General features: G+C 45.8%; 2 protein-coding genes across 3 annotated transcripts; one reads left to right on the top strand and one right to left on the bottom strand.

Annotated features, from left to right (window-relative positions):
* Positions 1 to 30: 30 nt before the first annotated feature.
* LOC136954623 (zinc finger protein ubi-d4-like) lies at positions 31 to 4,662 on the top strand. Of its 2 annotated transcripts, XR_010878118.1 has the most exons (11): positions 31 to 72; positions 606 to 766; positions 865 to 1,166; positions 1,391 to 1,483; positions 1,897 to 1,981; positions 2,117 to 2,251; positions 2,386 to 2,517; positions 2,801 to 2,913; positions 3,048 to 3,129; positions 3,322 to 3,637; positions 4,076 to 4,662. XR_010878118.1 is itself a non-coding variant. In XM_067248255.1 (10 exons), the coding sequence occupies exons 1-10, from the start codon at positions 41 to 43 to the stop codon at positions 3,405 to 3,407; spliced, it is 1,221 nt and encodes a 406-aa protein (XP_067104356.1). In that variant the 5' UTR covers positions 31 to 40; the 3' UTR covers positions 3,408 to 4,662. The 2 variants fall into 2 exon arrangements, 1 of the variants encoding a protein (XP_067104356.1); XM_067248255.1 differs by having other exon boundaries at positions 3,322 to 4,662.
* A 42-nt stretch (positions 4,663 to 4,704) lies between these two features.
* On the bottom strand, positions 4,705 to 12,848 carry slc24a6a (solute carrier family 24 member 6a). Its single transcript, XM_067248259.1, has 17 exons — positions 12,728 to 12,848; positions 12,387 to 12,479; positions 11,633 to 11,709; positions 11,300 to 11,374; positions 11,033 to 11,117; positions 9,388 to 9,491; positions 9,220 to 9,294; positions 9,061 to 9,086; positions 8,928 to 8,981; positions 8,628 to 8,767; positions 8,126 to 8,289; positions 7,289 to 7,550; positions 6,906 to 7,072; positions 6,466 to 6,580; positions 6,187 to 6,299; positions 5,821 to 5,886; positions 4,705 to 5,466 (listed from the first exon to the last, which is right to left on the bottom strand). The coding sequence occupies exons 1-17, from the start codon at positions 12,834 to 12,836 to the stop codon at positions 5,356 to 5,358; spliced, it is 1,836 nt and encodes a 611-aa protein (XP_067104360.1). The 5' UTR covers positions 12,837 to 12,848; the 3' UTR covers positions 4,705 to 5,355.
* Positions 12,849 to 12,903: the final 55 nt, after the last annotated feature.

Below are 12,903 nucleotides of genomic sequence, written 5' to 3'. Positions count from 1 at the left end.
ACATGCGCATTTGCAGTTTTAACAACTGCACCAAGCAATCATGGCGGCGGCCGTCGATAGTGTTGTGAAAGTGTAAGTTTTCATCAATTTTCAGAAAGGCTACGACCTTAAATTGTCTGTAGAAATGCATGCCATCACTAACGAGTGTGCATGGTATAAGAAACCATGTGTAAAAGAGAAATACACGTCTGCTATTTATTTTCATACACACCCATTGTCTAACGCAGCTAGGCAACCTAGCCACCCACGGCTATTTGTACTGCTGTATTGTCTTCAAAAATCTCATTTAGCTCGTGAACGAGTCAAAGAGATGTACTATTACATTTAATCCCACATTAAAATGTGTTATTTACGTTAGAAAATTGATTTGTGGCCTGTATTAAATGTAACAAGCAGTTGAACCATATAAGGTTTCAAATTGCCCATTTTGACCAGAAACAAAGATGGAGGGTTGGAGCTGAGAGTCAGTGCACATTAAATTGCATAATTTCGCAATATGACTTAATGCGCTAACTAGTTTTGAACGAATACATAGAAAAATAGAACACATTGATTCCGAGCTAGGTCAAATAACCGTATTACTCACTTCATCACTTTTGTTCCAGGCTCGGTGAGCAGTACTATAAGGACGCTATGGAGCAGTGCCATAGTTACAACGCCCGTCTATGCGCTGAGAGAAGCATCCTAATGCCCTTTCTGGACTCGCAGACCGGTGTTGCCCAAAGCAACTGCTACATCTGGATGGAGAAGAGGCATCGGAGTGCAGGTCTGTATGCTCAAAACAACGCCGTTGGAATTAACATACAGGAATATAACAATGTTCACACTATGCTGATTTAATCAATTCTATGTCTGTTTAAACAGGTGTGGCTCCGGGGCAGCTGTACACCTACCCAGCTCGCCGCTGGAGGAAGAAGCGACGGGCCCACCCCCCGGAGGACCCCCGCCTGGCCTTCCCCCCCCTGAAGTCGGCGGAGCTGGAGCTGGGGCTGAAGCGAGACGCCCTGGGGGCGATGGACGGCAGCAGCCTGGAGGCTCTGCTCAAGGGGGAGCCCCTGGAGAGGAGGGGCCAGTCGGATTCCCGCACAGTAGAGGATGATGTGGCCACTCCCGAACCGGTGGCCGCCACCGCCTCTAGCCACACCTCCTCTGGACGCATCCGCAAAGTAAGTGATAGGACAGAACACCAGCACTGAAGACCGGTGACATTCTTGGCCTATGAGCTAAAAAAACATTTTAAACCCATAAGACGGGTCCTAAGTTAACACCTTTTTATATATTAAGCTATATGTATATATTTAGGTAAACATCCTGGTTCTTTACAGAGTTCCTAGTGAGTATACTATCCCAACCTGAACTTGTGTCTGACTTGAACATCTTGTGTTCCCAGAGAGTACTGGACCATGACGACTACCTGGATGATCTGGATGATGAAGACTTTGAGGACGAGACGCCCAAGAGACGAGGAAAGGGCAAGTCCAAGGTAAAGATGTTTCTCGCTCTCAAAAACAAAAAACAAAAACGCCTTTGCCACCCCCAGTACCCAGTAGTACTTCATGAATTTCTGGCAATGCACCAGAGGTCAGACAGGGTTGTGGTTGGATCCGAACGTCCCTTAAACAGCTTTATGTTCCACGGCACCTAAGCCAGGAGGTTACACCAGGGCCTGGGCTTGTTCTGGGGGGTAATGTCAGAGGGTTTGTCCTGGTTTGGCAGGGTCGTGGAGTTGGGAACAGTGGTAATGTGTGTTTGGCAGGGTCGTGGAGTGGGGAACAGTGGTAATGTGTGTTTGTCCTGGTTTGGCAGGGTCGTGGAGTTGGGAACAGTGGTAATGTGTGTTTGGCAGGGTCGTGGAGTGGGGAACAGTGGTAATGTGTGTTTGTCCTGGTTTGGCAGGGTCGTGGTGTGGGGAATGGTAAGAAGAAGCTGGAAGCGGCAGCAGCGGCAATGGAGGAGCGGGACAAACCTTACGCCTGCGACAGTGAGTCACACTTTGTTTTGGCGAAAGGGTAGGCGGTCGGATGGAATGTCTTAAGCTGGTGGTGCGTGTGAGAGAGAGAGACTGCTCCCTGTTACGTTTGTGTGATCCCATGCATGTGTGTGGTTTTCTTTCCAGTTTGTGGGAAGCGCTACAAGAACCGCCCTGGCCTGAGCTACCACTACACACACTCCCACCTGGCGGAGGAGGAGGGCGAGGACCGTGAGGAGATCGAGGCTCCGCCCACTCCCCGTCAGCCAGAGGAACATAAGAGTGAGTCACAGAGCAACACATCTATTTGCCAACAGACTGAGTGTTTGTATAGGTGCCCGCTGCCTATGCGCTACATACACATTTCCCCCAAAATGTTGACACCAGATTTGTTTTCTCTCTGCCCCTCCTCCTAGCCCCTAAGAAAGGACCTAACGGTCTCGCCCTGCCAAACGACTACTGCGACTTCTGCCTGGGTGACTCCACTCTCAACCAGAAGACTGGCCAGTCTGAGGAGCTGGTGTCCTGCTCCGACTGCGGACGCTCCGGTACCTAGCTGGCAGATCGTCTGTCTCATCTGGATCAACTCATGGCTGTTTAGTTGGGACGCTTCGATCGTTGTTTGGAGCTCCCATAGCTCTAGGATCCAGACACTTGACTTGAAATACATATGTAATATATATATGTATGTATGTAATCAGAGATTCCACATTGGAAAGGATTTTTAAATCGAGACCAAATGCTCTTGATCTGTTGTGGTAGTGACTCGCTTGTTTCCTACCTGTCTCTAATGTGACTCTGTTTGTCCTGACTCCTCGCCCCCTCTCCCAGGCCACCCCACCTGTCTGCAGTTCACGGCGGTGATGATGGCCGCCGTCAAGACCTACCGCTGGCAGTGCATCGAGTGCAAGTGCTGCAACGTGTGCGGGACGTCCGAAAACGACGTGAGTGCCTCTTTCCTGTTCTAGATTCCTCTTTTCCTCTCCCACATGCATTCTTCTACTCTCCACCCCCCTCCCCAACCCGTCTGCCAGACTGGATTATGACCCCCCCCCCCCCATGTGTCGATGTGTTTCAGGACCAGCTGCTGTTCTGCGATGACTGTGATCGAGGATACCACATGTACTGCCTCAGTCCCCCCATGACCGAACCCCCTGAAGGTAAGGCCCCGCCCACATCAGTCTACTGAGCTTTGTTCAAAATACCTTCAAATCAACAGGACAAGTTTAACCTTCCATGTCTTGGATTGGATGTCTGTTGGGCCTCTCAGTATAGTGTACGTAACATCAGAGCAGCGACGGAGCTGTGACATGGTGCATTGATCAAGTCCCGCCCTCGTTTGTGTTTTACAGGAAGTTGGAGTTGTCACCTCTGCCTGGCTCTTCTGAAGGACAAGGCGTCCATATACCAGCAGAGCCAGAGCTCTACCTCCGAGTGACCACTGCTAGGAGACAAGCTCTGCCCTCAACCATCGCCCCACCTCAGTCTCCTCTCACATACCACCAACCTCACCGCAGAACCCCCCAACAGTCACCAACGAGCCTGGGGAGTGAGTGGGGGTGACCAACACCTCAGAGGGGTCCAGACCACAGAAGGGATCAGCTCTTACCGCCCCTTCCCTAACTCCCACCTCCGCTCCCTGGGGAAGGGTACCCAACAGTGACTGACGTATGAACAGAGTCCAGTATCATTCACTAACACTTGCCCTCCCCACTCTTCTCTTAGCTAGCCCACCTGGACTAGTCCACACACAGTACAGACCACAGTAACCATAGTAACCACTGTCTCCATGGAGTTCACGTTAGCGAATGGATTAGCATAGCAGCTAATTATTTTTCCTTCCCTACACTCATACACACACCCATATATATAACACACACATGTATGGTGTGGACTGCTAAGACAGGCAATGTGTTTGATTTGTTGCCAAATTATCTATTTTTAATTTGTCAGAAGAAAAAAGATCCATGCCTTTGGGTTTCGATATATATATGATCCAAGTCGTGGAGGGATTGGTTATGTTTAGTGGACTTTTTGTAGTGACGTTTGTCTGTGTACTCTGATATTTTAGAACCTTTTTTTCTTTTCTTTTTTTTCTCTTGTGAGGTTTCCTTCAAGAGCCTTTCTGGTGCCAAGGTCCATAGACATAGAAGACAACGCTATTGTGACTGAACCCTCCTCCCAAACTTTAAACCTGGTCCAATTTTTCTACTGTATCAGTTTCTAGCTGTCATCTCCATGGAAACCCGTAGCTGTCTTTTCATGTCTGTGCCACAACGTGGCATTACTGCATGCAAATTGCACCTTGTACTTGAGTACAAATGCACACAGACACACATGACTCTTTGAACTTTTTTTTCTTTCTTTTTTTACATTTTGTATCCAGTACATCACTTGATATTCCATTCGGGATTGGGATTTTTTGTAGTTGGATTTTGTAAAATATATAGTTAACATCACGGGGAAAACAAAAGCATAGCTACTAACAATGTCTGTACTGTTTTTTTTTCTATTTGTTTCAGCATCTATCCTTTTATTTTGTGATATGTTCAAATGTTAATGATTTCCATAATATTGCTATTTGTTATGGTAAAATAATGTAATTTGTGTATTTTTTGTTGTTGTTTTTTTTTTACATTTCTTTGGTATTGAACATGCTTTTGCTCTAATAAAAAGTCCATGTATCCACACGCCTCATTGCACTAAACTTGGTGTTTATTGCACTTAACATCCACTCCAGTTACAAAATAAATTCAACAAAGCATTTCCACAGCAAGGTGTTGAGATGGGACAGATGTGGCCATGCAAAGTAAGTACAACTACACACAGGGGAGTGAAGGATTAACGTATGACTGCAAGATCATTGTGGCAATACTGTTGGTGTTAAACACTTTTTGGGGAACTTCCATATATAGAAAATAATGTAGTCCTTGTAACTTGCCATACATTAAGACTTTTGATAAGATACAAATTCAGTTGTTTATAAATTCATTGTGCGAAGTGCATTGCTATCACAAAGTAACTTGACAGGCTTTGTATAAAACTATGCAGAAGGAACTCAACATTTATTAAAGCTAGAAGGTGAGGATTCCTGTCAGTTGATGTAACATTATCACTGATATTAGGAGACATCGTTCTCCAATGAAAATCCATGTACCCATACACACACATACTGTACATGCATACAACATAGGTCAAGAAACAGCAGTTGTCAATACAGACTCACTTTGATAGTATCAGAATCACACGATATGCAAATAGGTGTGATTATAAATCACAGAAAATACTAAAGTATTAACATCCTTATGTACATGGGTGTGTGTTTACCCTTTCCCTTGGTGCATGTATGTGTGTGTTTACGTGTGTGTGTCTGTGTCTGTGACCTGTTACAGTTGCTGAAAGCCGACAGAACAGAGGAGGAAGATGGCGTAAAGCAGTAGGAGACAGAGACCAAGCCTGCGGTCCAACCGCCAGCGGTTCAAGTGAACACCCAGGACCTGAGGGAGAGCGAAAAAAGGGAAGAGGGAGTAAAAAAAGGAAATGGGGTATTGACTGAGAAAGTGATCCTGTTTCTACACACTGTATTAGGAAGCATTGACATGGGTATCATGTCATACAAAACAGTATAGTACACACAATGTTATTTCAAAATAGTAAATATAACTATCAAAATACTGCATGTAGGGTTTATGAGGGTGATGAGGGTAATATGGTAATATTTGTGTAACATGGACAGTTCACGGTCTGAACTTCTGTCACTGTGTTGTTGCTATTTCTGTAGTGAGGGGATTCTAGATTTGATCTTTCTCCTGATGGTGGTATGTGAAGAAGGATGGTCCAGAGATACTCACAGTCAGAATGACAGAAGCCAGCAGCAGAATCACTGAGTACACTAGCCCCTTACTGTTGATGCAAACCTGGCAACCGCAAACATAAACCAAAAAATACTTTGCAAACATGGCAACCACAGAAGAAATGTACTCTGAAAAGACAACAAATAATTGGAAACACATGACTTTGGATGGGTAGCTGTGGTCATATAAGATCTGAGAAGAAATATTGGATTGCATTGTATTGTATGAAATGTATTCAAGGTGACGCTAGCACGCGGAAATGAATATCTTGCTACCCAGATTGGAAAAAAAACACACACAGAAGAACATGAACATGAACTCAAACAACACCGAGAGAGTGTGTGGGAGTAAGGCGGGTCTTACCACAGAGCCATAGTCAACCACTAGAGTGCGCAGCACCCAGGGAAAACCTAGGCCCAGGAGCACATCAAAGATGTTACTGCCTATGGAATTAGAGACAGCCATGTCCCCCATACCTGCAATACACACACACACACACAATAGATTAGATATAGCCCCCATGTCAATAACACTGAAGCTGTCACTAGCATAAACACAAACAGAGTTACATACCCTCATAACTACCACATAAAACAAACCCTGAGACAGACACAGACAAACACACAGCGTGAAGGCTGACACCTTGGCGGGCAACGATGAGGCTGGCCATACAGTCTGGGACACTGGTGCCCGCGGCCAGGAAGGTGATGCCCATGATGACTTCTGGGATGCCCAGGGTGAAACTGATGATGGTGACCTGGAATGGGGGGACACGTGAGAGGGGGTGGGGTGGGTTCAAAAACGTATTCAGTGCTGTGTGTACAAGCCCACAGTAGAGCAGTGACAGCGACCGTATGTGATTGTGCGCCATCTAGTGGACAGTATAAATAACATGCAGATCACTTAGCATTGGCAAGTCAGTAGGTACGGTGACTTGCAGGAGCAGATAGTAAACTCTCAAAGTCGGATGTCATTCAGTTATTACCTTCAGGCTAAACGTTGAGAATATTACAAGTGCATGTCTACCTAGTTAAGTGGGTTTATTTCATGTGTCCATGTGTGTGTGTGTGTGTGGCTCGTACCATCCAGACCATGACGTAGGAGAGAAGGGCAATCCAGAGGGTAGATGATAGGAAGGTGAGCAGGTACCAGTGGTGCCAGCGAGGGAGGGTACAGTTGGGCACCGTGAAGTACAGCAACATATTAATAGGCCACGCCACCAGCCACTTGACACGCCGGAACCAGCCCTCTGAACAACACACACAACATGTACACACAACTTGTTTACACAATACATTTTTTGACTAGCAAAAACTTTTGGGGGGGCAGGGGGGATACATAAAATGTTCATGCATACTCCATGTGGTTACAATGTAACTGAGTGGCTCCTACTGTTCCTAGAAGCTACTAGAAGAAACATCTTGGGGAGGTATGTGTTTTTGTGGGTGTGTCAGTTTACACTCACCTGGCATAGCAAAGGGTGGAAACGGTTCCTCCTCTTCCTCCTCTTCCTGCTCCTCCTCATCCTCCTCTTTAGCCTGCGCCCCAACCGAGTCACCGATGCACCCCGTTTCTGCACCCCCCTTGCCCGCCTCTCCCTCCCCAAGGGGCTGTCTCTCGCCGTCCACACCACCACCATTCTCCAACCCCCACGGACCCCCCTCTCCCCCCTCCTCTCCCACCGCCTCCCCGTCCTCCAGGCTCTTCGCCTGGATCAGTCGCTGCCTCTGTGTGTGTGTGTGTGTGTGTGTGATGGAGAGTGTGTAAGAAAGGAGAGGAAGTGTGTGTTTGCATGGGACAGAGAAGGCAGAGAAACAGAATAGTGACAGAGAGAGAGGGAGACAGGGGAAAGAGATCTAGAGATTAGATATGTTTTCTTCACTGGGGTACTGTTCTGGGATACTCTTCTGTGTTCTGGAGGTGCTTTGACAGAGCAATGACACATTTCACAGACACTGAAGGTAGGACGGGTTTAGGCATAGCAAAGCACCGCATCGCATGCAGCACAGTTTAAGCATACACTTCCAGCAAAACCTTTGGATGCATGTCTGTGTATAGCTGCTTTGTGTGTGTTTGTTCTTTGTCAATGACCATGCATCTTTACATGCGAAATGTGTATATTTGTATGTTGGCATGGGATCTATTTGATGTATGTTTACAGTATTATGTATGTAAACATACATAGTTATGTATGCATCTGTGTATCGCTTCGGAGTTCTCGTTGGTCCCTGCATTTCTGTACGTGCGAGCGCGAGGTGCTTGAGAGCATGTATCTTTTCCTGCATCCCGCCGCACGGTGTACCTCGTTGATGACCATGCGTCCGGCCATGCGGAGGCGGGTGTAGGGGGGGAAGTGCGGGGTGATCAGAAGACGGAGGCTTGCCTCAGAGAAGGAGAGCTGGTGGGGCTGGAGGCTGAGCAACTCGTCCACCATCACCACCGCTGGGTCCTGCCCTGAGCACGAGTCTGGGAGGGGTGCGGGAAGGGTAGAGAAGAAGGAGGGAGAAGGTGGGGAGGGATTGGGGGGGGGGAGAATTAAGAGGAGCAGGTGGGTACGGGAGAGAGGGAGGGAGGAAGTTGGAAAGTGGAGCGAAGGAAGAAAAAAGAGAGGAGAGATGAGATGGGAGTCGAGACAGAAAAAGAGAAGGAAAGAGAGATAGAGTAAGAGAGGACGGTGGAAAATAGCGCCTTAATTGAGGGAACTGTCTATTTTAGGCTGATGAAATCCAAAGGGAACGTGACGCATTTCACTGACTGGGTATCACAGCAGCTGGTACACCAGAAACACACACACTCATACCGACCTTTCTTCAGTGGAACCAAGTCGGTATCACAGTCGCCCCCTCCATGCCCGACTGCGGTGGTCCTTCGCAGGCTACTCAAGCAGGGCAGACCTCCTCGGCCCAAATGCAGCTCCACCCAACCCCACAGAGGCCTGTTAAACCTACACACAGACACACGCACACACACAGTAAGATGTATTTTAGTGCTTAACCAATACGTATTTCACAAATACAAATGCCATGATTTCCCTTGTGTTTGCTTTTACCAATGCTTAAGACACAGGTGGCAGGCTCATCCCAGTGACACACCGAAACACTGACCTCATGATGAGAATGTAGACTCCATACATCAAGATCAAGACAATGGCCTCCCACCTACAACATATCCGCACAACATTAGGGAGAGAATGCTTTTAAGAAATTCAACCAGAGCTGTTTTAATTGTTTGCCTTACCAAACCACTTTCTCATCATAAATCACCTGCCCAAAAAACACAAAAACACAAGAAACAACTGGATTATCTTTGAGTTCATTCCTTAAATCAAGTTTTCCTGAATAGTGACCATTTTAGATCATCAAAATAGTGTTTTGTTTTTGTGTGTATGGTTCTCACCAGAATCAGCAACAAGATGGACAGAATATAGAAAACGGAGTCCCTGAATAGGGGCCACCAGCTCAGAGAGATGGGCTGAGGACACAGAAGACATCCACTCATTTACAGATGAACGCCAACTGGTGCCTGGTGTTAATTTGATCTTGTGTGTCTGAGGGGAGGGGGTACCTGCCCGGCGAAGATCCCACAGATTCCGATGATGACGAGGATGTTGAAGACGGCTGAGCCCACGATGGTGCCCACTCCCAGGTCACCCTTCGTGATGAACACACCTGAGAGATGTGACACAAGCCAACCAGCATGACCACAAGCATTCGAATTTAGACAAATGAAATCCAGACAGTTCATTGTCAGAGCACCATCGATACATAGGCGACAACTAGGTTTTTGTAAGTCATTTGGACTGGACAGAGAAACAAATTTATCAGGAAAGATACATTTCCAAAGGTCCAGGATACTCTGGACCTTTTGAATGGTCTAAAATTCACAAAGAAAAAACAGATTAATTATTTTAATACCAGAAATATGATCATGTTATTATCCTCGTATCATTAGGGTTCTTCCGGTAGGAGGGAATTTTGAAAGTGATGGCATTTCCACCCCATTGCTCCAATTCTTCTGACACTTGGTGTGCATGCCTCATTTTTCATAAGGAACAAAAAAGCCTCAAGGACCCATAAGGTCCACCATGATGGATTTTCCTGTACAGTGATAATTTTGGAAAACCTTAAAAATTCTCTAAAAAGCTCTAATTGACTTGAAATTGTGTACAGATATGTATCATTGACGTATTTAAAAACGTTACTTAAGACTGAAAGGGTGGTATTTATGTAAATGTCCACATATGTTTGTGTCACTAAATCAAATGTATTTTTGAAGGATGGTTCAAACCTAATAGTTCTGTATATCTCAGCATCAAATGATTCTTACTGTACACTGAGGGCACTAGTATGAGTGACCACAGTAAGTTTCAGGCATGTGACACTTTCCTAGTCAGAGTTAGCAGAGGGTGCATTTCATGGCAAGAAGGAATACAACAAGCCTGTCGTGAAATGCACCCCCCTCTATTGTCTGTTCTGTATATCCCAGCATCAAATGATTCTTACTGTACACTGAGGGCACTAGTATGAGTAACCACAGTAAGTTTCAGGCATGTGACACTTTCCTAGTCAGAGTTAGCAGAGGGTGCATTTCATGGCAAGAAGGAATACAACAAGCCTGTCGTGAAATGCACCCCCCTCTATTGTCTGTTCTGTATATCCCAGCATCAAATTATTCTTACTGTACACTGAGGGCACTAGTATGAGTAACCACAGTACGTTTTAGGCATGTAACACTTTCCTAGTTTGTGTTAGCAGGGAGTGAATTGCACTTACATCAAATGGAAAACAAGGCCTGCCATAAAATGTTCTCCCCCTGCATACGTTTCTTCCCTTCTACTCCAGCATTATGTACATTTAATAGCATAAATGTAATACCAATACATGTGTATGTATAGGGTGGAAAGGTCTGAAATCAGAATAGTCCATGGTAGGTGTGGGATTATTAGGATTCCTACGTCAGGAGGAACCCTATTGTAATTGTTGGTATTATTATTAGGGTTCCTCCGGTAGGAGGGAACCTATTGTTTTTGTTAGTATTCTTATTATTAGGGTTCCTCCGGTAGGAGGGAATACTCTGCCCTTTCTATTCATACAATCTCAACAGTTGGTGTGTAGCAGAGAGGATAGAGAGACTGACTTGTAACCTTATGCTCATGAGTTCAAGTCCCCATGAAAATGATGGCGATAGGGGAGGAAGATATGACACTGACCAATCAGAGAGGTAAAGAGCTCGGGGGCGGAGCTTCCAGCAGCCATGAAGGTTGCCCCGGCAACATCCTCACTAAGTTGAAGGTTCTATGTGGTGGAGGGGAGGGAAACAAAGACTGTCACCAAAACAAGCTTTTTCATTAAAAGCAGAAATGAATCAAAGAGACAGTTACCATATATTGAGCTATTAACTGGGAAGCACACTGCAGCAGACTGAAAACTGCTTTCTAAAAGCGTCACAGTAGGTACTTCTCTTGTTTTGCCCTTACCTCAGATATCTTCTCCAGAGATGGCACAAAGTACATGTCACAGACGATGGCCAGGGCATAGAACACATAGATTGCCTAGCAGTTGGGGAGAGGGGAACGACACCTCATCAGCTGACAGTGAGAACGAGGGGTCTTTGACACAAGTGCAAGTCAAGTGCAGTGAATGTTGGAGTTCCGCTAAAACAGGTTTGAAGCCTCTTTTCATCTATGGAGCAAAGGATGGATTGAGTATTGGGAGAATTTTCAGGTCAAAGTATAGACCCCATATAACCCAAAGAAACAGCGTTAGAACTCTGGGAGGGTTCTGGGAGGCAGGTGGGTCTTTATACTCACACAGAGAACATGAAGGAGAACTGCCCCTTGTCTCCTCTGCTCCAGAGAGAAAATGTCCTCCGGAAACTCATGGATGGCTTAAAATGGAGAGCCAGAGTGAACGAGAGGGGGGGGGGGGGGGGGGGTAGAAACAAATTACTTTCATTAAAGTAAAATATACAAGCACAGGGTTAGTGGGGACATTTTGTCCAAAAACTTCCATTGAACTGCTCAGACAAACTGAGTCCAGTTAATCTCTTAGCAACAGGGTAGATGACCACAATCAGCATCCTCAACATGGTCAGGGTAAACGGATCACCTGACCTTGGCAGATGTGCAAACACACACATACGTGGAGATGACAGAATTGATTTCAATATATCCAATACGTCTAGGGTGTCCCATCTATATGTCGGCTCTTCTCAAAGCATCAGATACACTGTGCTTCTGGTCTGAAATTTAGCATTCAGTTTCCTAGCAACAGGGGCCTCAAAGGGGCTTAACTGTGTGTTTAAGCATCTGTCTGCCCTCTTTAAAGACATGTTATGAGGAGCAGAGAGAAACATAGATTGAGATGGAGGGATTGACAGGTTCCAGAGAAATAGATGAGTGGATGGATGTGAAAGAAACCAACAATCTGAGAAAAATGAAGACATACAGCTACAGATAAATCGACATCCAATCAGACATAATACAATCAGCCAGCCAGAGAAGAATCTGAATAATTAAGAAACAGAGCCAAAAAAGGACAGGGACACAACAATAAGTATCTTACCAGCTCTGGGAGGGTCATAGGTCTGGTTCTGGTCTATATCCAGTGCCAGTTCTCTCTTAGACCAGAGAAATGTTCCATCCACACTGGAGGAGTCTGGCTCCAAGAGTAATACAGATGCATCTGGTATTAGTTTCGGTTGCTTATTGCTCACACATTATTTACATTAACATGGTATTGGTTGAACAGTGATACAGTTACTTTGGATTAATGCTCTGCTAGGCTAGATGTTGAAATTGGATAGATATAGTGTCAATAACCGTTCCATTGCGATTATCAGTTTTAAAGGTGCTCTTCATATTAATACTCAGCTGGCAAACATTACACATAGAAACGTACCGCACCTGTTACATGTAGGAAGTGCATGAGCCAGGTGGCGCTTATCAGACCAAGTCCACAGACGCAGAGCCGCTGGAAAAGCCGCGTTCGGTTGGGTCTTACAGCCGCTTTCATCGCCGCCCACTACCGCTCGCTCCGCTCAGAACATAACGGTCGCCATAATGGCACACCGGTCCTCCGG

Source organism: Osmerus mordax, chromosome 12, assembly GCF_038355195.1.
Source record: "Osmerus mordax isolate fOsmMor3 chromosome 12, fOsmMor3.pri, whole genome shotgun sequence".
Taxonomy (NCBI): Eukaryota; Metazoa; Chordata; class Actinopteri; order Osmeriformes; family Osmeridae; genus Osmerus; species Osmerus mordax.
Note: the sequence above shows the minus strand (reverse complement) of the source record. Positions and strands in the feature narration are given on the sequence as shown.

Bases quoted from the DNA above. Each gene is read 5' to 3' on its own strand.
- slc24a6a (XM_067248259.1), bottom strand. From the start codon at position 12,836: ATGAAAGCGGCTGTAAGACCCAACCGAACGCGGCTTTTCCAGCGGCTC. The intron at 12,480-12,727 runs GTGCGGTACGTT...TCTTGGAGCCAG, and splicing joins GCACTTCCTACATGTAACAG to ACTCCTCCAGTGTGGATGGA. The intron at 6,300-6,465 runs GTGTCAGCCTTC...TGTGTATTGCAG, and splicing joins CCTCATCGTTGCCCGCCAAG to GTATGGGGGACATGGCTGTC.
- LOC136954623 (XM_067248255.1), top strand. From the start codon at position 41: ATGGCGGCGGCCGTCGATAGTGTTGTGAAAGT. The intron at 2,518-2,800 runs GTACCTAGCTGG...CCCCTCTCCCAG, and splicing joins CTCCGACTGCGGACGCTCCG to GCCACCCCACCTGTCTGCAG. The intron at 3,130-3,321 runs GTAAGGCCCCGC...TGTGTTTTACAG, and splicing joins CATGACCGAACCCCCTGAAG to GAAGTTGGAGTTGTCACCTC.